General features: G+C 33.0%; 1 protein-coding gene across 1 annotated transcript in view; it reads right to left on the bottom strand.

The window, feature by feature from the left end:
• The window catches only part of LOC145276710 (spondin-1-like), a 487,184-nt gene that overhangs the window by 86,489 nt on the left and 372,975 nt on the right, over positions 1-27,720 (bottom strand). Inside the window, exons 2-3 of the mRNA XM_080127905.1 lie at positions 17,219-17,322; positions 2,550-2,689 (exon numbers count right to left, since the gene is read on the bottom strand). Coding sequence (XP_079984031.1) covers positions 2,550-2,689; positions 17,219-17,322 — 244 coding nt within the window. The remainder of the gene's footprint in view (positions 1-2,549; positions 2,690-17,218; positions 17,323-27,720) is intronic.

Below are 27,720 nucleotides of genomic sequence, written 5' to 3'. Positions count from 1 at the left end.
TACCCTCTGATCTATAAGGTGTCACTCAACCGATGGGCTGCTTATGCACGCCTGAAAGAGAAAGACGGATACATCGATATACGGATAGCTTGTCTTTCTACACTTAGCTAGGGTATGAGTATTGCTCCCTTTCTTATTCGAGAAAGTCTCTACGCTTGTTTTTCTTCTCGAAATCTTGCCAGCTAATAGTCACGTTGTTTTGCGGATTTTTTTAAATCCTAGATTACAATTAAATCTTAAAAGTTTTACTCAAACTTTTCCAATCAAATAAGGAATCTGTTATATAATACCAACCGCGGTTTAGAAAAAGGGCAATATGTTAAAGCTCATGTGACAGGCACCTCAATAACCCCAAAAGTTAAAATGTATTTTTCTGCTGGGGTTAACATACTAAGGGTCTTGACAGAGCCCAAGAAGCAGAAAAACGCTTCTAGCAACCGGAATAATCCCTAACGAATTTGTAAACTTCTTGACAAAAATCGATATGCATTAAAACGCTTTACAAGGAGAAATTACACAACTCTTCTTGCAGGATAATCTTCTTACTTGAATCGATATTCGAACAGATTATTTCCAACCTAATCACTTCGCTCGGACTCAATAAAGTCAAACATCATGATATAGCCGTCGTCAGAATTCTTTGAATTAAACTAAATTCTATTTTTGTCCAAACCTTGTATTTCCAGCTTACACAAAATATTGATTCACACGATCCACTATCAATCCCTCTTAGCAAACTCTCTCTTTCTCATATCTGTTTTATATTCGTTGCAGCCAGTAGTTCAAATGTGATTTTCAGTTTAATCGAGTTTTGTGAGTGATCTACGTTATATACACACCGACAGCGAATAAAACACAACACAGCTGTTTTATAAAAATATTTTGTTATGTCCGCTGACAACAGTTTTCGATCTAATTATGGCGGGTGTTGAAATCAGTGAATGCTCATGGCGGGGAGATAGTGCGGATGTTTGGCAGTGAAGAATATGAGTCAGTTTGTCCTCGCTTTGTGACCGACTGTGTCTCGCTTTGGAATGTTTACTATTTTCTATGGTCTATTGTTCTAATCATTGGACCGATATTTCTGGTAAATTATGCATTCCAATGGTGGAAAGTTTTGCATTCCTTACATTGGATCGATCCGCGTGTGCAACCAATCGAATGCTTCTCTTCAAATATCCAACACTGCCCATACATTCGCTCTCAGTCTTTAAAATAATTAATCCTGTGAGCCTTGCAGAAATATTCAGAATTATTTAATTCAAATATTTTTTTATATAACATTTTTATCTATCAGCTCATCTATTCATTCATATCCGTTGTTGACTTAGAAATAACACGAAGAGAAAGTAAATTAATGATAAATTAAATTAACTAAAATTACAAAAGTAATGGATTGACAGCGACTTCTCTCTCCCTTCAACTCGCATCTCATTTATGATAATTGATCATAAGACCTTTATTTCTAGTGACAAGAAGAGTCCATGCGGTAGAGGAATAAGGTAGATCACCCTAATAACATATGCCCGAGCAGTCTACATGGCTTAATCCCATTGACACAGTTGTTCTCATTTAATCACTGAAGTTAAACACTGTTAGACCTAGTCAGTACCAGATGGGTGACGAGTTGAGATACTAGATGTAAGTAAATATTCATAATACACCGAGGAGATAAACATCGCTAACTTGTACAGTTTCATATCGCCATTGGGAAAGGTATAGCGCCTACTAACCTTCCTCTGATATTCTAGAGAGTTGCTAGACAGAGGATAGATGGATTTCGTAAGCCGTGATGAAAGCAATACATCTTGGAAGAGGATTTCTCTGATCTTATTCATAAGAGTTGAGAATGAATTTTGTGACAATAACTTCAGATAAGGCCACTTGATGTAATCATCCAACAAGAATGGAATATGTTTATAGAAAAATCTTAGTTTCGAAAAACAAACAAGATTATTGGTAGACAAATAGCAGAAAGACAGTTCCACTGGTCTGGTGTTCTTGGAATGAAGTTATTGGAAATTGAAGCTCTATTATAATGAGGTAAAAAAAAAAAACGAATTGACCACTAGACCAAAAAGTCAAAGGAGCTGAAACAAATTGAATAAGGAAATAAATCATACACTTCTAGAGAACACATGCAATGATATTATTTATAGAAAAAATGAGACTAGCAACATCACGTCTGAAGAAAGAGAGATTGTAGAGGTGAAGAAAGAATAGAGCTAATCAAAGTACATATATATTTCTGCTCTTTATCAAGAACGTTTGAATAAGATGGGGATTCATCTCAAACATGAGAACAATACTTCATATAATAGATTTATTGAGATAGAGAATAGCCTCAGTAGTAAGAAAATGTTAAATATATAAATTTCTAAAAAGAATATCTGTTATAAGTTAGTAGTATATTATTTGGTCTCTACGAATACATATTTGTGAAAAGTTCTTTTTATTCTTTGTATTTACATGCGATGTGAAATTCTATACTTTGCATTTATTATATTACTCTATTGCATTACTCTATACTTATGTGTCAACACTCTTACCTGAACTGGACACAACCTGCCCCTCGGGGTGGTGCCTTCCATACGACAAAGACCCCTTTTTTGGGCAACAAGAAACGATGCACAATCACTGTGTGATTGCATTGCCTGGCCACCTGCAGGACATCCTCGTTGTCATAGAGCTGCAAATAAATAAAATAGACGAGTCAATCGAAATTATTCAAATCAAAAGTGATATCGATTTATAGTAATCGATCACAAAAAATTTATTACATCTCTTGCTCTCTTGCTTTGTCTTCTAAGGTTTAACAACATTTAATATGCATGTAGAAGGCGTAATAAACCATTTGAAATGTTTGCAGGTCAGCTATACAGACAATGGAAATAAGGTAAAAGACGACAATTCGCGTGGAGATAAAGCTGATAAAAAAAGTTTTTTTTTTCCATTTTACTTTAGTCGAAGTTCTCAGAAATCAAGGAGCCCGATTTTTCGGATTAATATTTGATCTTTATACGGGATACATCGATACTCGAATAGTTAATTAAAGTTTAAAGTGCTCCTTTCTCAGGTATTGATTCAGTACACACACACAACCACACACCCACACACACACCCACACCCACACACACACACATATATATATATACATATATATATATACACTCACATAGTTCTGTGGAAATCATTTTATTTCCTTATAATGCATACCAATACTTATTTAAGACAATGGAATTACAGAGTAATGTAGTGAATGAATGATAAACGTCTATATTCCAAAGTTCATGGTGTTGACTATCTTACAATTTATTCCTTTAATTCAGTTGAGATTTACAATTCTTGACAGTAAATGCCAACTGAATTTAATATATATTCATATGTATACTAATATATACGTATATATATATATATTTATTTATATAGGTATACATACATATGCATATACTAATATATGTACACACACACACACACATATATATATATATATATATATATATAATATTGGGACGATTAATCGGAATTAGAACCGAGAATCTGAAAGATTGAAATAATTTGGGGTATCGGAATCAGTATCGGAATCAGTATCGGAATCGAAAAAAACTGTGCCTGTTTCCGATACACAAGCATGATTCCTCTAATTATCAATTTTTAATTCAATTTTGTTTAAAACAAAATATTCCACTACTAATATATATATATATATATATATATATATATATATATATATATATATATATATATATATATATTTATTGATTTTAAACTACCGGTGAAACTAAAATCTATTGATAAGGCCCTATAAGTGTGTTTTTATATTTACGAAAATATCTGCAGATTTAACATGTGTGTTTTACGGTAATTGGGACACAATAAAAATTTTGTAGTGAAATATTTAGAGATTTATAAAGAATTGGTACTTGTGTAGGAATCTACAGGTGAGCCCAAAAAAAACAGAGCGCATTCAATTGTTTTTCTGAGCATTTTACAATGAACGGAGAAAAAGGGTCAAAGACCCTAGACTTTTGATGTGATGTTTTGAATATAATAAACTAGTTATGAACAAAGTTTCATTTCATTCGGACAAAACACTACGAAACGGGGCCTAATTAGAGTTGGGGCCGGTTTTTTGCGTGACCCTGTATAAATTTAAGATAATATTTATACACTAGCAGGGATTCCCAGCCTTGTCCGGTCGTAAAATACGTTTAAATATATTTTAATTCATGTCAATTACTTATTTATTACCACAGAATCAATTAGCTATTGAATATTATATTGTACCTAATATATAACAGTGATTTCTAATATTAAATAAATGGTGCAATCAGCTAGAATCCAAACCAAAACATTTAACATCCCAATCGCGTTTCCTAAATTATCAAGGAGATAGATAAGCAAAAATTTAAATTAAATCACTTCAAGTAATGAATAGATTTGCGCATGTATAAAACTAATAAACATATGTTGGCAAGTTGAAATGAACATTTTGAATTTCAACTTGACCACATATTTCTGTATGCGTTGTTCATCCATCCAAACAAAGATTTTACTTATTATTAACCATGTCTAGCGTATGATTACTATTTCCTATTGATTCCAGTGTTATGTGACCTGTAGTTTATAGGTTAAATGCTTACAGACACACCCATACATACATCTACTGTTTTGGTTATAGACATTATCGTACAGAGCTAAACAGTCTACACAGTGTTACATTGCATTTTTTGGCAATAAGTTAGTGGCTTACTGTTGCAAGACTTTTTTTTATATAAATTTATACATCATCGAACAAATAGAAATTTAACAAATTTTACAGGAATTTTTTAAGGCGTTTCCAACATATGTCGGAGAGAAGTTAATAAATATAGATTAATGTTATCCTTTCGTTAAGTAATCATTATATATAATCTTATAGATTTTAAAAATCAAATGTGCAATGTCCTATTTACAAAACATTAGAAAATAAGAGGGTTATGGTTTGAAATAATTTTCCCATCGCTAAATACCCTGATTCAATTAAAATACCTGTTTCTTGTTTTCGCAAAACAAGTTCTGCAAAAAAAAAAAACATGAATTCTTAGAAAAGTTTCACAAATTGCTTAGAATTAAATTGCCACAAAAATATTTTTTAATTTGATTTTTCTTTTACATAATGTTATGAAAACCAAAAACGCAAACGATAGCAAAAAAAAAAAAGAAAAAAAAAAAAACAAAAAAAAAAACGCTGCATTTTTAAACCTGCATCAAATGTAGAATATCAAAAAGGAATTTTGGTTATTGATTATTTTCCCAAAGCAAAATCATATTTAACATCTTCCATACACTTGCATTCGCATTTCAAGGCCGAGGCTTATTTTATCGTGTGGAAATGAACAGCATCAGCAAAGCGATTGTAATTAAGTTATATAACTATTGGCGTCCGTACGGTAGAACAGTTACTGTTTCTCTCAATGTGAACCTAAATAAGGATCAAAGTAACTTGGAAATGCTTTTTTTTTACTTAGGACTCACCACTTATCAAGGCCCAACGGTCATTCGAGGATAATGGTTATTGAGTGTACAGTATTCGATGGGATAATATCGTAGTAATCGTTAGTAGTGGAATTTTGGTAAATTTTATTACTTAAGAGAGCGGTTCATCAAAAATTTGTTTACGTTGGACTTGAAGATTAGCAAATTTTTGTCAGCTGGAGAACAGGCAAATGGAAGAGAGTTCGACAGACGTGCAGTTTTAAGAAAGAAATATTCTTCACTGATAAAAAGTGGGGGAAATTATTGTCAGTGGCTTCAGCTAGACGGGTGTTTTTTCGTTAAAGTTTGGCGAGGGGGGTGGCGAACCACATATTGTAGCTCAGACGAGCATTTGCCATGAAAATAACGATAAAGCAGAGAAAGGCTGGCAACGTCTCTTCTGTGGAAAATAGTCTGCAGGGAAGAGAAAAGACATCCTCAACTACGCTACGAAGTCTATTTTGAACTCTGTTAAGACAGGATAAGGTCTTTCTATCAGCTCCTGCCCAGATGTGGCAACAGTACTCCATCCTTTGATGTACCTGGCTTTTATATAAAAAGAAAATTGCATAATCAGTGAGATATCTAATGGAGTAGTACAAGGATCTCACCATTTTCAGCGATTTCATGTTTGAGTTAACTGCCTCAAGTTGCTTTTCTTTTAGATAATTTACATTTTTATTTCGCCATTTATAACATACTAGCAGAATGGCCCGACGTTGTCCGGAATCGAATGATGATCAACGAATGTTTCACCCTCTTATATTTTAATTGTCATCGAAATCGTCGAAATCGCCAATTTTTCGATCAAATCGATTGATTACCTGCTCTAAATGACGACCCGTCGCAGTGCATCTCAAGGAAAATTCACATACTCTTTGCAGTATCTTAGTTCACAGTATACTGTAGTCTACATTGTACTGTAGAGAACCTACTGTTTATTTTTTTTTAATTATTGTTATATATAATGGCTTGCATTAAAATGTAAAATGCAAAATTCAAGTATCATGCTTCAATTGTTCTCTGATTAGAAACGTATTTCGAACGCGCCCCTGTCATATCTAAGAACCTATTGTTGATTTTATATGCCTGGTCTTACAGGTTGTTTAGGTGATAATAGCTTGAATTGATGTTTAAAATGAAATAGTCAAGTATCATGGTGCAATTGTGCTTTAAGCAGAAACATTCATTTCGAACGCGCCCCTGTCATATCAAGAACTCTACTGTTGATTTTATATGCCGGGCCTTTCGGTTTGTATAACAATCAAACTTCTCAAATGCACTTGTGATCTTAGGCTGTGTAAGGTGTAAAATTTGATTAAAATCGACTTTTCATTATTTCATAGGATTATTTGAATTATCGATTATCGATACTTATCGAAGACATTCTGATATAAAATCAATCTAAGAACACTACCAAGCATATAAAGTACTTTTGTATGAAATTTTACAAAAATCGTTCCAGCTGTTTTCGAGTTCATAGAGAACTCACTCACACACAGACACACGCACACCGAGACACACAGTTCTTTTAATATAATAGAAGACATATCAAATATATTGTAGAAATTACATTACAAAATGCAGTGGCTTTTCGGACGCTGTTCTTCATTTGCTCATTTCGTCATTCCATAAATGAAAAATTTGTTTAGACTTTATTTTTTTCTAATTCAAAGAACCGCTTTGAGTGGAGCTATATAAACACAAAACTGCCCTAGTTACTGTTTCTCTCTCTCTCGTGGAGAGTCAAGAAATTAGAATCAACTGAGTAAACTATTGCATGTTAGAAGTTGCTGCGGACTGTTCAATAATCGGCGGCTATTTCTAGGCAGTTTGAATCGGCTTCATCCGAGAGAGGAAATGTCTATGGGAATATCAGATTCACAAGCGGTCCTCAGTCCAATAGTCACTTTCTGCTATGATGATTGCGAAAGCATTACACATTAGTGACTATATGTATACAAGTAATAACTATTATTCATAATTATTAGCTTACTTAAGAAATACAAAGTTGAGCACTGTATGGGAAATAAAACAAAAAGCAGTGAACGAACGTTCTGCAATGTTTACGATTTTCTCTCGTTTGGACCCTCTCGAGTGTTTACTGTTGTGACCGCCTTTGACATTTATAGGTGGTAATTTTCGTGACAAACGCTAGTGCCCGGGAAGAAAAAGGTAACTTTGTAGCTGACTTCCAATCTCCAGACTAGTAGGAATTGTCACTTCTTGGACTTATAATTGCGAAAGTATGAAACACTAGTGTATGTAGGCATAAAGATAATAATTCTTCTTTATAAGTATATGTATATGCGTAAATATATAAGCGCATATATATAAAGAAATGTGTAAAAAACGTATATGGAAATTAAATTACACATACATTTCCGCGTTTAATTATCGTGAGGCTTAGTGGGGGATGTCCTTTTCTCTACCCTGCAACCTCTCTCCCACAGAAGAGACGTTGCGAGTCTATCCTTGTTTTATCGTTATTTCCATACCAGGTGCTCGTCTGAACTCCAATCTCTGGTCCCCCTCCCCAATCTTTCACGAAAAACACCCGTCTAGCTGACTCCACTGTCAAAAATTTCCTCCATTCTTTATCTGTTGCTAAATCAAAACGTGGATTCCATGAACGAAGCTTCTTTCTTAGAACTGCACGCCTGTGGAACTCTGTTCCGTATGCCTGCTTCCCACCTGACTACGACTTGGATGTGTTCAAGTCCAACGTAAACAAATCCCTAATGAACCGCCCCCTTAAGTAAACACTTCATCAAATCTCCACACTAACGTAATGTACTTGCAATGACCCTTATCCATGAGTGGCTTCTGTGCCTTGATAAGTGGTGACCACTGTGTAAAAAAAAGAAAAAAAAGGAATCGCCAGGCTGATGCATGTAATAGATGTTAGTGCCCGCTTTTTATATACACTGTGTATTCAGTTTGTTTATTAACAAATCAGATTTTTTTTATTCCTGCTTACGTTTTCAGCAGCCAATGGTCGTGCTTTTTATGACAAAGTTTCAGTTAACTTTTAAGTAACCTTTCCCATTGTTATTTTTTAAACAATGGGGCCTTTGCTTTTGTGTATTAAAACGTGACATTGTTTTAATGTTTTTAAAGTTCTGCATGTATTGATTCGTCGAACTTATTCTTCTCTACTATAAGCGAAAGTCGCTTTCTTTTAACTCCCAAGTGGCTCGCTGGTGCTGTTTTTATTCGGCGTTTTCCTTGTTATCGAATGTGCTTTTGTGGTTAAAATACATGGTTTTAAATCATAGGGGTCTTAATTACGTAATACTTCTTGTTTTACAGGCTTTCCCTGACAAATCTTGTAGAATGGTATACGATACTTCATGTTAGGAATTTCATTTGTATGTCTTTTATGATACGTACGAAAGATTTATTAACGACGAACTCTTCAACTTTACCTTAATGGTCCTATGAAGGATGAGACGTTTACGTATTCTAATACAGACTTCTAATGGCGTGCTAGAGTGTGTATCCGGATTTTTTCCACAGGAATCACCACTTATTAAGGCCCGTAGGCAACTCGAGGATAAGGGTTAATGGGTATACATTAGTCAATGCGATTATAGCGTAGTAACCATAAGTAGTGGGAATTTTGTGAATTGGATTACTTAGGGGGCGTTTCATTAAGAACTTGTTTACGTTGGACTTGAAGACAACCATATTGTAGTCAGCTGGAAAGCAGCCATTCGGAAAAGAGTTCCACAGGCGTGCAGTTCTAAGAAAGAAGCTTTGTTCGTGGAATCTACATTTAGGTCTAAGCACAGAGAAAGAGTTTGGGAAATTATTGATAGTGGTTTCGGCCAGACGAGTGTTTTTCGTGAAAGTTTGGCGAGGGTGGACCATAGATTAAAACTCAGATGAGCACTTACCATGAAAATAACGATAAAGCACAAACAGGCTCGCGACGTCTCTTCTGTGGGAAAAAGATTGCAGGGAAGAGAAAAAGGGCATCCCCCACTAAGCTACGAAGTCTATTTTGAACTCTGTCAAGGCAGGAAAACGTCTTTCTAGTATCTTCTGCCCAGATGTGGCAACAGTACTCCATCGTTGGCCTACCGAGCTTTTATATAGGTAGAGAACTGCATCAGGAGTGAGATGTCTACTGGAGCGGTAGAAGAGAAACAGGCCGTATTTATGAAATGAAATCGAAAGTAAAACACAAATTAAACCATGCGAATAGTTTTTTTTTTTTTGTACATTTATTGATGTTACGTTCGAGGAATCCCGACTAACTTTTTCGAATTTTAAAGCAAAATACATTAAAGAAATAAAATTATTTTACCAAGAGATTTCGTCTGGTAAAAATGTACAATAAAAAAAGATAAAGAAAAATATATAGAGAGTATATAGTGCTTGACTTTTAATTCAGCAGCGAGTTTTGTTTTAGCCCAGAGTAGTAGATGCTTTTATGACTGTTTGTTCGAATTTCAAATCTCTGCGAAGATCCGCTTGCTCACCAATGAATCAATATACGAAGGGAGTTCCAAAACAAAGCCTTCTATATTTTATTTCGTTCGAATAGACAAAAATGGATGTAAAATTGCATTGTTATGATGACTGAACTCATGCAGTCATCACCTAAAAGTGTTATCTCTCTGTTACAGCTATTAACGGTTCGAGACTGTAAGAAAACAACCCTTGATGTGCGTCAGAAGCAGATATGTTAAATTGAATTTCTCCATGTGAAACAAAATTGAAGCAATCAGCATTCATTGACTCCTGTTGAACGTGTACGAAGCCGGTACATTTAATGTCCGCAGAACTAGAGGATGGGTTCGTTGATTTCAGAGTTGCGACACAGGTGTAAGGAAGGCAACACGCTTCGGAAGTTTCCGACCGAGGCGCTACAAAACGTGCATTAAGAATGGTGGTCACTACGTCGAAAAATAATTCAAGAGCACAAAAATCACTCGTTTTAATCGTACTACTACTACGGCCATTGTAGCTCTTCAGTTTTTTTAGTTACAAAATATAAGAGACTTTATTTCTGAAACGACCCTCGTCTATATAAAGTGTCCGAATTGCTTCCATATTTAAGAGCAGAAGATTGAAGACGAAATCTTCAGATACGTTCTTACGAATTTTCTTATCTACTTCCTGCTTCCTTTGTTGCAGCTCGTTTGATTCGTTGATAAAGTGGTATTCACTAATTCACTGCTTTGATACTTCGATATAATATAACTTGCGATTCCAGTAGCCTTTCCACAAAAAAGAACTGCAGATCTGTAGAATCCTCTTCCTGATGACTATCTCTGTTGTGTGTGGTTTCAAGACTAAGATCAATAATAATCTCCAGCCTTTGCGTCTATCATCTTTTATTCTTTATACATTTTTACATTAAGTGCATTTGTTTGTAGTGAGTTAGTATAACGATAACTTTTTGAGAAGTTTGTTTTTAAATATTTTAGGCTCACAACTCTTATAAGTATATGTCCTAGTGGTAGTATGTTAAGCAACTCTCTTAAAAGTCCATATTACATTTAGCATCTGATTTTGGTGCTACGTCGACACGTCGAGATGTATTAAGGTCGAAACACAGATCCATCTGCTAAGTTCCTCATGGAATTTATAATTTCATCTATACAATCTCTATTCACGTATTAAAAACTTTTGAAAAACTATTGCTTATTTGTCCATGTTGTTAATAAACTTGAACTTAAATTATTGCAAGTACGAAAATAAGTATGTTTGAAGAAAAAGTAGACACACTGGTTCTGATTAATTTTTGTTAACCACTGGATATGTCTAAGGAGTATTAAAAAACTATAAGTTTACCGACATTTATTATGATTAATGCTACTTTATTTATACTTCCTCTAACTAATCAACGTTCAGTATAACTTGGGGCTTCACTCTATGAATTTATTTCATATAATATATATATATATATATATATATATATATATATATATATGTATGTATAAAATGGATTGATAAACTCTGTGCAAATACATTAAATCTCATTTCAATCCTGGACAACGCTAGTTTTGTTTTTTTGTAAGTCACCAATGCATATATTGTTTTTGTTTTTTTAATTTTATCAATAGACAAATAGGTATTTTTTATTGCATTTTCACCCCAAACAAGGCACATTGCCATTTTGTTGTAGGGGACTACTATCAGGGACATAAGCATCAGGGGTACTGTGTAGGAAGTTGGGCAACACGTTACACTTGAACTTCTGCATGTCAGTACAGTCGGGGAAGCAGGGACCCGGAAGGGAATTCCAAAGTCTAGCTGTTCTGGGGAAGAAACTACTGGAGTAGAACGCTGTCTTGTAGCCATGGATATCTACTGTGAATGGGTGGAATTTAGCTGTTTGTCGGGTTTGTCGGGGGTATTTACGTCGAGGGGGTACAAGTGCTTGCAGTTCGTCAGAGCATTCACCGTTAAAGTACTTGTAGAACAGGCAGCGGGATGCAACATTTCGTCGATGTGACAGAGGCTGAAATTAAGCTGACAGTTCAAGACCTATCAGATTGGCGACTCTTTTTTGAACCTTGTCTAGGAGCAAGAGACTAGTGGCAGATGCACCAGCCCAAATATGACAACACTACTGTATTAATGGTCGAATGGGGGCCTTATAGATGTATAGGATACTTTGGGGCGTTAATAGCTTTCTAGCACGTGGTTCTGGCAATGTTCTCAATGTAATTGTTCGAACTCATGTTTCCTGTGAACGTTAGGCCTAGGAGTTTAAAAGATGTACTTTCAGATAAAAATTTATTGGGCATTGCTATTGGCGGTAGGGAAGGTTTCTTGTAATTATTGAAAGAAACAAGGTTAGTGTTGGCAGCATCTGAGAACTATTTCTTTAATTCTGCTCTCTCGGAGAAAGTTACGTAATTTTATGACGATTATAAAAACCACGTGATGGATCTCTACATCAGAGGAAACGTTGTATTAGACTAACATACAAAACTAAGCCCTTCTGACGTCACACAAAAAAGTGTATAACTTTGAGTGAAAAAAGATGTCTGCCATTTTCGTTCTCATAGGTTTGCTTTCACACAGTGCTAGAAAAAAAGAGAAAATTAAGAGCTTCACTGAGCATGAGCAAACCTAATTAGGACGAAACTATGAAATATAATGCATATAGTTATTATTTTTACGTAACGCTTGGATGAATACATACACATAACACCATATTTAGAATTAAATGAATCAAGATATGAACTAGAACATTCGACGCCGATACTTATCTATAGGCGAACAAAACAAAGACATATACGCCGTTACTTGAGTTGGTAGATATTGACAGGTAGAATGTTGGAAAAATAATTAAAAACTTTATAAAAGTTTATTTTTATCTAAAGAATCGTTTTAGTTTTCCCTTATTTTATTTTTGATTTCAATAGATAATTGATTGATAGAAACTAAAATTATATTTCAACGTATATTCCAAAATGTACTTTTATACTACTACTACTACTACTACTACTACTACTACTACTACTACTACTACTAATAATAATAATAATAAAAATAATAATAATAATAATATTAATAATATTAATAATAATAATAATAATAATAGTAATAATAATAATAATAATAATAATAATAATAACAACAATAATAACAACAACAATAATAATAATAATACTAATAATATTAATAATAATAATAATAATAATAATAATAATGATAATGATAATGATAATAATAACAACAACAACAACAACAACAATAATAATAATAATAATAATAATAATGATAATAATAATATAACAACTGAAAGTCCCCCACGTCGACTGTGTGGACAGAAAGGCGAGAATGCCTAACACCTTGTCAGTAGGTGAAAACGAACACAGGAGGCGGCATAACAATGTAGCGAGAAAGGTCCATTGGGATATATACAAGAAAAGAGGTTTGGAGTACAGTAAAAAATGGTATGAGCATGTCCCAGAAGGGGTGGTGGACAGTGATAATATGAAATTATTGTGGGATATTAATATCCAACGTGATTATGTGATTGCAGCAAGGAGACCAGATTTAGTTTTGTTGGAAGAAAAAGGAACCTAGGGCAATAATCATTGATATAGCAGATGGAAAATGTGGATGAAAAAGAGAAGGTCGAGAAGTATGAAGACTTGAAAAGGGAGATAAAACAGTTGTTGAAGTTAAAGAAGGTAGAAGTTGTATCTATTTTGATGGGAGCCCTGGGAAGTGTGACAAAAGTGGATCGAGAAAATTGGGATCTATTGCACTATTGGAGTAATTAAAAAAAACTGTCTTGTTCGGAATCGCCAGAATCTTGCGGAAAGTGCTAAGACTGAGTCAAGACGTTGATACTCTATGTTCATTTGTTATGATCCGCCTATCAGTATAAAATCGGCAATATTTACAGCCAGACATAAAATGTGAATAATAATAATAATAATAATAATAATAATAATATTGTAGTTATGAACAAAAATATTAATGAATGACAAATTATTGATGTGTTTGGCCCAAATACCATAAACTTAACAGACGAGAAGAACGAGACACTACGGAACTATCAGAAACTGAAGGTGGAGATTGCTAGATTATGAAATAAAGAAACTTCTGTCTGGCCAATAATCATATGTGCGCTTGGCTCAATTCCTGATGATCTTATGAAATAGCTGAACTCCTTGGGAATCAGAAACAACATCACCGTACTCCAGAAGTTAATTCTGCTTAGTCCAGTAAACATCGTACACAAGATGCTTTCCATCTAATTGACTCTTTGACTATCCTCTCTAGCTTTGGTGTAAGGACCCGCTCTTGAGGAAAAAAACGGTGTAAAACATCACAACTCTGTCAAGTTAATGGAATCTTGATTTGCTGTATTAATCCAGCGCCATTCACTCCTTGCAAGTTAACCTGGCTTCCCCCTGAAGGCAGAAATGTCTAGGAAATATCAAATTCACAAGTAGTCCATAGTCAGATGAATATCTCTTTTAGGGGAGATTATGTCGTTAAGTTTTTGCAGTTCTTGCAGAGAAGTGTCAGCGTCCTCCTACATACAGCGCCTGATATTCCCAAATTATCACCCATCTTGTACTGACCAAGTCCAGCGTTGCTTAATGTTGGTGATATAACAAGAACCGATTGGTCATCATAATTATGTCTTTGATTGGGACGAACAAAAATAAAAGTTTTATTCAGAGACAATGAAGCAAATATTTTCTCAACAGCAAAAAAAAAAAATAAATACATAAATAAATTTAAAAAAATGTTTACACACAAATTATTCTCGAGTTTCTAGTTACGAACAATTCATTATTTAATTATTTACTTTTTATGCAAAAACACTGAGAGGAACGTATTATTTTAAAGAAAATAAAGTGTTAGTAAATGAAGTATCTATTATTATCATCTCCCATCTAGTCCTGACCATTCTCAACGTTGCTTTACGTCGGTGATCAAAGTAAACCCGGTGTCTCAACCTGGTTAAGATAAACGAGCGATCTTGATCTTATGCGTTTTTTTTTTACGCATGCCGTTTCGTTTTGTGACTTGAACATTTTCATTTACACTTAATCTAAAAGTTAACGAAGTGTATTCTTTCTTGCAAATGCACAAGGTGTGCAAATTTCATAGCTATTAGCTATGGGCGCTCTTTTCTGTTCATATAATACATAATACACGGTGACCCCCCCCAAAAAAAAAAGAACCCAGAGGACATTCAATTGTTTTTCTGAACATTTTACAGTCAACGGAGAAAAAAAGACCAAAGACCCTAGTGTTTTGATGTGATGTTTTTAATATAATAAACTAGTTATGACCAAAGTTTCATTTCATTCAGACAAATAACTAAGAAACGGGACCTAATTAGAGTTGGGGCCCGCTTTTTTGGGTCACCCTGTAGTTGGAAAACAAATTAAAATATCAATATCCATTGGGGCTCATTTATTATTTTATTTATTATATATTGTTATTCTTATCATTATACGTGTCTATACCTTCTACCGCACTTATATTTTATTCATTCATATATTCATATGTGGTCTCCAATATATTAATTGAAACGTGGCAATGAAATGGGGCATAAAATTATGCGCAAGCAGATCCGTATTTATTTCCACAAGAACGCTTAATTAAAACAAGTAATGTGTAAGTTCATTTTTCTCTTATATTGATCACGTACTAAATGTAATATCCACTCCCAGGAGAGTTATTGAACATATTAGCACAAGGACCTATGCTTATAAGAGTTCTGGGCTTAAACCATTTCAAAAACTAAACTTCTCAGAAAAAATCTGTCTTACTGCACACAAAAATCCATTTGATGTAAGAACTTATAAAGCACGAAATATTATTAATTCAAGAACGGAGATGGGTATTGACTTAAGTCTTGGAAACAAAATGGAGAGATACAGTAAGAAAGAAGAGAATTCTATATGTCACAGTCTTTGCGGTGAAAAAGCTACTGAAATTGAAAGCTATCTTATATCGAAGTATCAAAGTAGCGGATTTGTGAAGACCACTATATAATTGAGTCAAATGAGCTGCAACAAAGGAAGCAAAGAATTATATTCGAAAATTCTGAAGAACGCATATAAGATTTAATCTTCGATCTTTTATTGCTTAATATTGAAGCAAATCAGTCATTTAATAATAACCTAAAGTCTCTTATTTTTAAAATTCTAAAAGCTGAAGAGCTACAAAAACGAAATGTTATCACTAAAATGAGCAAGCATTTGTGCTCCAGAAATTATTTTTCTACATAGTTACATCATTCTCAATGTGTTTTTCTGCCAGGAATTTAATGACACAGCTTTGCCTCTAACGTACGTCCATGGCAGGAAATGCTTCTCTAGACTCTCACATAGTCAATCTCAACAAAAGCGCAATGAAATTTTCAGGTCATGAATGCCTTAGTTCAGTCATCATTACAATGCAATTTTCAGTCCACTCTGGTTTATTCGGGTGAAAAACAAATAGGAGGCATTAGTTTTTAACGTTCTTCGTTGATAACATTATAGGAAAACTTATTTAAAAGAAAATACGTTTTAAATTTAGTTTAGTTTTATTTATTTACAAAACTGTATATTTGGTACGTTCATCGCATTGCAGCATGGCTTTATTCAATATGGCGGTGCACACGATTTGTACAGCTTAAAACCAAACGAAAAAATATAGAAACAAAAATAGAATAGATATATAGATAGAATAAGATAGTTATGGAGCAAAAAACGTGGAAGATAGGGACACATTATTCTGAGTTCAAGTGAACGCTAACTAATCTATAGAGATTGTTGTGTTTTTTTTACTTAAAAGTCACCGCTTATCAAGGCCAAAAGACATTCTAGGATAAGGGTTAATAAGTGTAAAGTTGTTGGTAATGACACTTCATGATGATCAGTAAGAGCGGGGCTTGTGTAAGGCCTTGTTATTTAAGAGGACGTGTCAACTAAAACTTATTTACATTGGGCTTGAAAACGACCATGTTATAGTCAGACATGAAGCAGTTCCCAGGTATCTTGTTTCGCAGACGGACGGTTCTAGGAATGGATTAATATTCTTCGGCATTTCTATATGAATTGATATTGCATATATTAAATAGCATTTGTTTCTTTTATTATAAAAATGTTATTATTTACATATGTTATAGCTGTGAACGTTCATTGGTTCACCTGTGGGTAGCTAAGAATTTGTAGACAAACAGAGAAAGATTTTTAGTAAAGAAAAGAAAACCAACCTTGAATGTTCCAAGACTTTTATCTTCCACTTTGGTATCATTCGGAATTGCAACCAGCATGACTCCAAGTAAAAGCTGTGTCGGTTCCGAACCATTAATTATAACTGTAAGCAAAAAAACAAAACAAAAAAAAAACGGGAATTCTTTAAAACGAAGCTTAAAGTTGAAATGTTTCAAACAAATAAGAAATAAACATATTTATAAAGAAACCCACTATAACTATATAAAGACAACTAAATAATCATTTTGCAAAAGTTATGTCATCTCAAATTTCATTATTTCTGTCTCTATATGAATCACTTTGTGTGTGTGTGAGTTTCTTCCTTATAGATTCCGAAACGCCTGGACCCATATTTTGCAAGTTTCACACAAACGTAATTTATATTCTGGCAGTATTCTTAGATATGTTTTGTACAGAAATTAATCCAATAACTATTGAAGATCGAAATAATCCGGTCTTAAAAATCGTCTTTCTTCTCTTATAGATACAATAGAAGAATTTTTACAAAGGAATATCTATAATTACACAAGTGTAATCTTGGCTGGTCTAATGTAACATATTCTCCTGTAAAAAAAATCTAAAAGAGAAGAAAGGCTATTTTTAATATCGTCAAGCCCAAATATTAGTTGAGGTTAAATTGTAAACAAACACAGACGGAATTTGATGAACAACATTATGAGTATTGTTATTTCTTTTTCTTGCGAATTAGTTCACCAGGTAAATTATTCCTCGTAATATATAATATTCTATTGCGTATTGATTCTATAATAATACAAAAGCAACTTCCAGCTACTTAATTTCCCGAGCTTTTAATTGACAGTGATTGCTTTCTTAGAGTGTCACACCGTCAATATCTGCAACAGAAAGCTGAAACATTCAGATCGTGAATGCAATGCGATTTGCAATCTACGAAAAACATTAAATAAAACTTGTTTTATGGTAGGACAAAGACATAACTAAAATACATATATTATAACATAGTTATGATATATATATATATATGTGTGTATATATATATGTGTGTTTCATGGTAAACAACTGATGATCCCTTGAAAAATAAAAACAACTGATGATCCCTTGAAAAATAAAAAAAATTGGTATTATAGTAAATTCGAGAGAGTTGATGCAGTGATTGCAGGTGATTAAATGACTTACTGACTAAGTGTTTTTTTTTTAACGAATGATAAGTAATTTTTAGTGTAGTTTCAAATGTTAAAAAACTTCAAAGACTATATATATATATATATATATATATATATATATATATATATATACTATAAGATAGTTATATCCCGTATAACAGAGTCATATCAAATCAATATACTTATAATTTAGCCACGTACATATATGTTTCCTCTTATTAGACTTATCAGTATGAATAGATAAAGTTATAAACCCTGTCGTTTGTTTCGAATAGGTGAATAAAAACGTATTTATGTTCCATCTAAGATACTTGCTCGATTAGTCGGAATGGAACAAAAATATTGATTATTCTATTAATTAGTATACTTTTTATTACATAAACATCACCACTTATCAAGGCGAAGAGGCCACTCAGAATAAGGGTTAAAGAGTGTACAGTAGTCAATTAGACAATATAGTAATCGTTAGTGATGGGAATTCGGTAAATTTGGTAGCTCATCAAGAACTTGTTTACGTTTGACTTGAAGACAACAATATTGTTGTCGGCTGGAAAGCAAGAAAACGTAAGACAGTTCCACAGGCGTGCACTTTTAAGAAATAAGCTTTGTTCCTGGAATCTACCTTTAGGTTTATGCCCAGATAAAGAGTGGGGGATATTATTGATAGGGTTTATAGCTAGACGAGTGTTTCTTGTGAAATTTTGGCGAGGGGGGACCATAGATTGAAGCTCAGTGGAGCACTTGCCATGAAAATAACGGTAAAAGCACTTGCCATGAAAATAACAATAAAATACTTACTAATAATTTTTGGTTATTTTATGCACTTTAATGAAATTCTTGTGTCAGGATGCAATTTTAATGTGTTCATAAAGGGGTGACGATACCAAAAATAAACGATTCAATCAAATGTTATGTAAGTATCATAGTTAATTTTGAACACCTTAAGTAATAGTTTATGTATTTTATATAACTGTTGTTCAAACATTCTTGTAGTTGTGCATATGATTTAAGTTTTTGCTTTCTAATTTTTATCTATCTATCCATATCTATTTACCTATCTATTTATATCTCCCCTTTCTTTCTCTCTCTCTCCCTCCCCCCTCTCTCTCTCTATATATATATATATATATGGATATATATATATATATATATATATATATATATATTTCTGCGTTCCTCTTAAATGCACCTCTACGTGAACAGTTGTGAGCCTCCTTCTTCCGAATTAAGTTTAAAATGCATCCATGAATATTTTCTTTATAGTTTAAATAGATAAAGCTTACCCTTGTTTTTAAATGGAAGTAAGCTTTCTTTATTCCAGGTTAAGCAAATAATTAACAATAAAACAAATTAAGAATAAATCAAATATGAAAAATAATTTAAATAAATCAACGTCAAATAATAATTCTAAACACAAAAATATAAAAAGAAATCATAGTATGGATATAGAAATTAAATAGGAAATAAAATTGAATACAATCCGTCTTCAGAAAATTAACTTGAAAAACAGTCTATCTGTTTATGTATTGTCCAGATTGTGAAAAACATAAAAACAAAAAGGAATACGACTTCATTTTTATAGATATTGAGTAAAATATAATAAGCAATAGAGGATGCGCCCTATAATAATAAATATGAAATCTACATGAAGTAAAATATATGATATTTAAGCATATTCTACGATCGGGCACGCCAAGTGGCCTACTAGTTGAGTAATAATCTATTTAAAATATATATTTTGTAATGCATGCAATTATCTAATAATTTTTGTATTTTCATATTAAAGCCGTTAAAACATTATTATATTTGTTGTGTATGTGATTAATGTGTTTGCTTTCTAATTTTTCCATGTCTACATTTGAATATGAAGGGTTAAAGAAAAGAAAAAGAACTCCCTGTGTTCTTAGTCGTTAACGACGTTTTAATCTTCTTTAGAAACAAAAGCAAAGTCATCTAATAAATAAAGCAAGAATCATTTCTGCCTGTTTTGAAAAGAGGTATCGTAAAGAACAAAATTAGTGGCATCGTCAAACACATTTTTGAAACTGTTTGTGGGAAGAGATTAACCCAATATAAAGTAAAAATATAAAACGATTTTTCTTCATTTCATGCACTTTAATGAAATGCTTGACTCCAACACTCACTTCGTAATCTTGTGTGAAATGAACTTTTATATTTGTAGTTTAAAAAAAGTCTATACTGACTGTTTTTTCATAGACAAAAACGCTTCTTGTCTTTCTTAATTTTATCGTTGCACTTGTGACAGGTGCTTGACTAAGCCCAGGTCCCTTATCTTAGCTATAAATCATTAACAGCTAAAAAAATATAAATCGTTTAGCTACTCATTAATAGCGAAAAAGAATGGTTTAGCTACAACCTCCACAAGCAACTTTTCCTTTCTCCTGTCCTATACATAATACCAAACGGTATTTCCATGAACGATGTTTCTTATGATAAACACGGAATCACGCGGTTGCTTCACAGCTGAATACAGTATGGTCGTTTTCAAGTAAAATTTCACCAAATAATTATCGATCCGTTCTCTTAAATAATAAAATTCGTCGATCTTTATTTAAATTGGACCTATATTTTACGACTATAGCCAGGTTGTAACTGCAAGTTGTCTTGTACAAGACTAGATAATAATAATAATAATAATAATAATAATAATAATAATAAATAAATAAATGGGCAGAACGGAAGGGTGAATTTTTGCATACTACACCGTGCTGCATGTTGGTTGTCACTGTTTCTCTCGATTAATCCAAGTACCTATTCTTTTCATATTTAAATGCCGTTAGTTTTCCAAATATAATTTATTCAACATTTATTCTGATTTGACTGATGATTGAACCCTAGTCTCCTTTTTCATTAGTGAACATTCCAACCATTATGCCAACTGGCTGTTAAAATAATATTCAATAAAGATCGATATTAATCATAGGTTGCTTGGTCATCAAGTTTCTACAAACGATTTTTATAATCCAGAAAAATATCGACGAAAACAGGACCGACAGAACTACGACACGTCTTGAATAAGTTTACGTTTTTTTTTGTACAGACATTTAAACTTATCGTAGACTCTTGAAATTCAGTATGTTTTTGCTGTACATATTATTAGATGACTGACCAATTTTTATGATTTCAGATTACAATGAACAGCTACAGCAGGAATTAGAAAAAGCCTGATTGTCCAAGTTGGTGAATTTCAAAAAGCAATCTGGACTTGGGTACACTTTAGAGTAACGATATGCAATGAGATTCTTTTTCAACTTGGCTTAAATGCCACAGAAGCTTCAGACTGCTTTTGGACCATCTTGCATGAATCGAGCATCAGTTTTCGAGTAGCATAAGAGATTCAAGAAAGGCGGAGATTCGGTGAGGGATGATGAGAGGTGTGTGAGGAGTAATGAAAGTCAGAACACCAGAGTAGTTTGGCCAAATAACAATTTCATGGATAAGAACCGTCGTGTGACTATAGAGACAGTAAGTGCACAGTTTGATATCAGTGTGGGAACTGTTACACGATTATTTGAGAGGCACTGTAGATGCGGAAGATTTGCGCTAAGTGTATCCCAAGTGTATCAGAGAAGATCAGAAAGAAGGACAGACTATTTGACCAAGTTGAACATCAAGACAGTTCCTCACCCTCGCTATAGTCTAAACCTTGCTTTCTCTGACCTTTGGTTATTCCCTAATTTCAAGGAAAACCTGGGAGGTTGTTGTTATGAGGGAATTGAAGATATGAAATATGCTGGTCCAGACACGTTTTTTTTGCGCGGCAATCTCTGCCAATCATAATGCCGGATATGAGAAATTAAGAAATGAATTAGATTCAATTTCATAGTTGATCAACAAATTAAAACTTTATAAAAGATACATGCCACTGAACGTATTTTTACAATACAAATTTAAAATGTTTACTTGATCATTGTTTAAATTAGTACACATGTTAAATGCAACAATTTTTTTTTTTTTACAAGGTGGTCACCAGTTATCAAGGCCCGGAAGCCACTCAGGGATAAGGGTTATTGTAACTACAGTACGTTAGTGTGGATATTTAAACCGTCTATTTAATGGGGGCGGTTCATCAGGAATTTGTTTACGTTGGACTTGAAGACATCCAAGTCGTAGTCAGGAGGGAAGCAAGCAGACGGGACAGAGTTCCACAGGCGTGCAGTTCTAAAAAGGAAGCGTTGTTCATGGAATCTACGTTTTGATGTAGGCATAGATAAAGAGTGGGGGAAATTTTTGACAGTGGATTCAACTAGACGGGTGTTTTTTGTAAAAGATTGGCGAGCGCGGACCAGATATTGGAGCTCAGACGAGCACTTGCCATGGAAATAATGCTAAAACAGAGACATGCTTGCAACGTCTCTTCTGTGGGAGAGAGGTTGCAGGGAAGAGAAAAGGGCATCTGCCACTAAGCCACGAAGTCTATTTTGTACTCTGTCAAGGCAGGATAGGCTGTTTTTAGCAGCTCTTGCCCAGATATGTCAGCAGTACTCCATCCTTGGACATACTTGGCTTTTATATAGATAGAGAATTGCATCAGTAGTGAGATATCTTCTGGAACGGTAGAAGGATCCCACCATCTTTTCAGCGACCTTGGCAACAGACTTGATGTACGTGTTCCATTTCAGATCAGGAGTGGAGATCAAGCCCAGAAGCTTGTCAAAACATGGGGCTTCTCCTAGAGGAGAGCCATCCATTTCAATTGATGCCAGATGGGTGTCAGAGCGTTGATTATGTAACGATAGGAGTTTGATTTTCGATGCATTAAAGGTAACCAGCCATGTCTTCCCCCACTGAACCACTCGTTCGAGATCAGAGGAGAGAGAATTAGAGAGAACTTTGTCATTTACAGCCTTTGATGTGTTGCTGTAGATGGTCGTGTCATCAGCATAGATGTCAACGAATGATTTAAGTAAGTGTTTAGGGAGATCGTTGATGTAGATCAGGAAGAGAGTTGGGCCCAGGATGGACCCTTGAGGGACTCCAGCATTAATACTGCAGGCCTCTGATTTTTGTCCATCATTTCCTGTTGAACCTATTAGAAATAGCCCCATCATATATATTCATCATCAACTATTTTCAGCGAATGACAATCCTATTTCATTTTACATTAACGTATTTATTTTTAATTATAATGCCTCACGAATCAAGAGGCCCTGTTCCTGGAACTAAAACTCGAATTCTGTAAAAGATACATAGCTATCTGTACGTCCATCTACAGTTCCCCTTTAACATTCAAACGTTGAGTTTGTAAAGCGGTGAAGTGTCCTTTCTATTATTAACAAGTTAACTATGTTACAATATACTATTTTTAGTTATGTCTTACTCGCACTGGACTTTGGGACAAAATTTTATCTAGTATGTTATGTAATCTAACATAAATTGAAGATGTAATATCCATAAATTTGTTTCCTTTACTGACAACATGTTATGGCTTGCAATAAGCCACAAAAGAAAACAGAAAAATGGAATAGAGTTTAAACAATGTATTACTGGAACAACAACGTAAGAAGGTTACAAATGAAAAGAGTAGTAAACGTCACCGAGCAGGCGAGGGTCGCTCTGGTGTTTAATCCACACCTGGGATCAAACGGTCTATGGTTTATATAATGGATAGAACAGTCCATTTAGAGGGTGATTCCATTGGTTACGTCGGTTATACAACGACCGCCCTGTCACGTCGCCTTGCCATGCATAATACAGAATAAAGTGAAACATGACATCATTTACAAAAAAAAAAAAAACTCCTCTGAAGTCAAAGAAATTCTTGTCAATAACACAAAATAATACACCACGAAACCTACGTCAAGAAGTTAAAAATGCTTGAAGGCGTATACAATAAAACGCCCAAACCCGCACTTAATCAAATCATATTTCAATCCAGCAAAAACACACTAATCTCCATCCCAACCACTTTAACCAGCTTCACTCTTACTGAATATATTTAAAAAGAAATCGTTGCACAGCCCTTCTCAAGATATTTTCTTTGAAAGACGAAAAACAATACTGCGGCCAACTTCGAACTACACGTTTCTTTCGATCCACTCACTAAAAAGATCACTAGAAAAATTGAAAAAACAAAGAAGTCTATTCAAAAAGAAATATCTCTGTTGTCTTCAGCAGCGTTTGTTTAAATGGGAAAATGCTGTCTAAGTTCACACAATATATAATTATAACTATAACTATATAATTATAACTATAATTATAACTATATATATGTATATATGTATATTTGTCATTTATTCTCTCTCTCTCTGTCTCTCTCTCTCTCTCTATATATATATATATATATATATAATGGTTGTATAGATTGGTTTGCTAGATGTAAATCTAATGAAACCCACGTAATTATTAAAGCGTGCTTAATATATAAGGGAGCATGCATTTATTATACAAACATTATTGGTTACACATGTGTATAAATGTTGCAGTGGAAGATTTTTATGATAAACAGATTATATATATATATATATATATATATATACATATATATATATATATATATATATATATATAAGGAAAGAAATGTTTATTTTACAATCCAAAGGCTTCTGTAAACTTAAAGGGGATATGAATATCAATTTTTATATAGTAATCCCAACGAAATAAAAAAGCTCAATAGTCCCAAAATAGAAAATAGAGCTTGTCATAAAATGACACAGCTTAATACTGTAAATTATAATTTGACAAAAATGTGTTGTTTGATAGAATACTCAAAAAGAAATAATAATCCGATTAATTGCAAAGCTTTTTTTTCATCAGAAAGAAAATTATTAGCAAATGAAAATTACAGCGAAACTTTGAATTTGCTGCCAATACTGCTCGCAATTTTGCAAACCTTCGTTAAATCTAATGAATGAACCAAAAAGTATCATGGTTAGAATATAAAATTGATATGTGTTTTCTTAGTTTAATCAGAACGAGAAATTTATTTACTACAACTTATACTGATCCATCTGCTTTTCACATTTCCTGAGATTTTCCGCAGCTTCCTCAACTTCCTGTTTCACAGTTTTAGAAGCATTGAATATACATATATGCATTTGCCGAAAATAAAATCAAGACTAAATCAACTGTATACTTAAATTTAATTTCCGAAATATTAAATGGAAATCGAAAAAACATAAAATAATAAAAAGTAAATGTTTTAATGATTTTTTTAATAGCGGAAGACATTGAAAGGAAGTTGCACCAAAATATGTTTTCAACCGATGCTAAATTAATTTAATGTTTGTGTTTATTTTTTCATTCTTGTATTTTACATTAAATATATTACTTAATACAACGTTATGAAATACTGATAAAATCAATACAAGAATTATATTCCAAATTAAGGAATTGTATCATTGTAATAGCAATTTCGATGACGTAAAACCGAATAACTGTTACACGTTGGTATTTTTCAATGTCATCGGAAATTCAAGTGATATTTATTCTGAAAAAGCAAATCAGATTCCTATATTGATTGAATAGACAATCTTTAGATAGTTTAGATTAATAAAATTCTTATAGTTAGATAAGAATGATTACATTTTAATTCTTATCGTAAGATAGGGATGATTACATTTTAAATGAAAGCTGGTAATCAGAACCGATCAATTCTCTACGAAATTGCTATAAAGCTTTTAATGAGCATAACACACTGAACGTCTTATTAAAAGTAGTTTGTCTTTCAATTTGGTTTTGTATTATCTGACCGTTTATTTCGACCGACGTATACCATTCCGACTTTAAAAAAATATAATTACAGTAGAAAAAAATGCGAGCATAAAAGTATTTTTTACTAGAATATTTTGTCCTATTCTTTTCCAATTTTAACAACTAATCCTTTACTTTTCCATGTTTAAACTTAAACATATTACTTTTTATGCTTGCATTTTTTCTATTGTAATTATATATATGTGCGTGTAATTGTGAGGTAAGAGTTGCACAATTCCATCCTTACCTCTCCTGAATCAGCATTGCTTGAGTTCAGTAGCAAGGTAGACGTCCATGACGACTGGAAAACAATGCCGAGAGACCACATACAGTACATGGAAATCTAAAATTGTCACCCATTTTAATACGTTCCTAGCTCAACGTTGCTTAATTTTGTTGCTTCCAATAATTCACACAAGTCTTATGTTTTTTAGGAATCATCAATTGTTTAAAAACTTTTCTGGGTATTCATATATATATATATATATATATATATATATATATATATGTGTGTATATATATATATAATGCTAATATTTTTAAAATAAACATTAACGAATATTGTATGTATCTATAGATATGTGTTCCGAACTTGTGGCCTCATCTGTGTAGGAATTTACATTCAGAAAAAGAAAAGTTATAGCAACATTTAAGAAAAAAAACTCTTTAGGCCATGTTATTTTGTAGGTAAATGCTTCTCATCAGAAGAGGAGAAAGATCACAATTATACAAAAATGCAAACACTGGCTTCGTGATATTTAGATATGAAATGAGAATGAAGGATAAAATAGTAAAACGTAGGCACAACATATAAGGGCAAATAGGAAGGGTGTGTGTGTGTCTAAATCGAATTTTCTGTAAATACAATGTAATTTAAATGTTTTATTGAGTAAAGTATATTCATTAAATAAAAAATACTCCGCTGAAAAATATACATACATATATATATATATATATACATATATATATATATGTATATATATATGTATATATATGCCTGCATTAAATGTTTGCATAGGGTGCAAAGTCTTATATATTTTATATCGCGCATGTCACAGGGTGCATATCATCATCTGGCTAAAAGTTTGACATTTTTATGATGCATTATATCGTTGGTGGTGATGGAGGGTATTGCTGGGCTCACTGAAGTTTTACTACTAAAACAATATGACTGTGATTTTGGATAAAGAAAAAGAGTTTTATGCAAGGTAACTATATATATATATATATATATATATATATATATATATATATATATACTAGCATTTTCGTCATTTTATATATATATTATATATATATATATATATATATATACTAGCATTTTCGTCATTTTATACTTCTAATGTAATCGTCCCCTCCCCCCTAAAATAATTGAATTCGTCTTATTTTGGGGTTCGTTCTGTTTATAAAATTGTTAGGTGAAAGTACAGAATGATTTCATAAAAATTAATTAAATTTATCGTTATTTTATGTTTCAAATGTAATTCCCGCCCCACCACAAAAAACTAAAAATTTTTATATTTGTCATGTTTTGTCCCTCCTCCCTCGATCGCCAAACTTGAAAAAAATGCTAGATGTGACATGTCTGGTTGAACGCTTTGTGGCCAAATATTGGGTGCTCATTTTGCGTAAAATTTATATAGAAA

The sequence above is a fragment of the Euprymna scolopes genome, chromosome 5 (assembly GCF_053919585.1).
Source record: "Euprymna scolopes isolate OS-2025 chromosome 5, ASM5391958v1, whole genome shotgun sequence".
NCBI classification, from domain to species: Eukaryota; Metazoa; Mollusca; class Cephalopoda; order Sepiida; family Sepiolidae; genus Euprymna; species Euprymna scolopes.
This window is presented reverse-complemented; position numbering and strand designations above follow the sequence as displayed.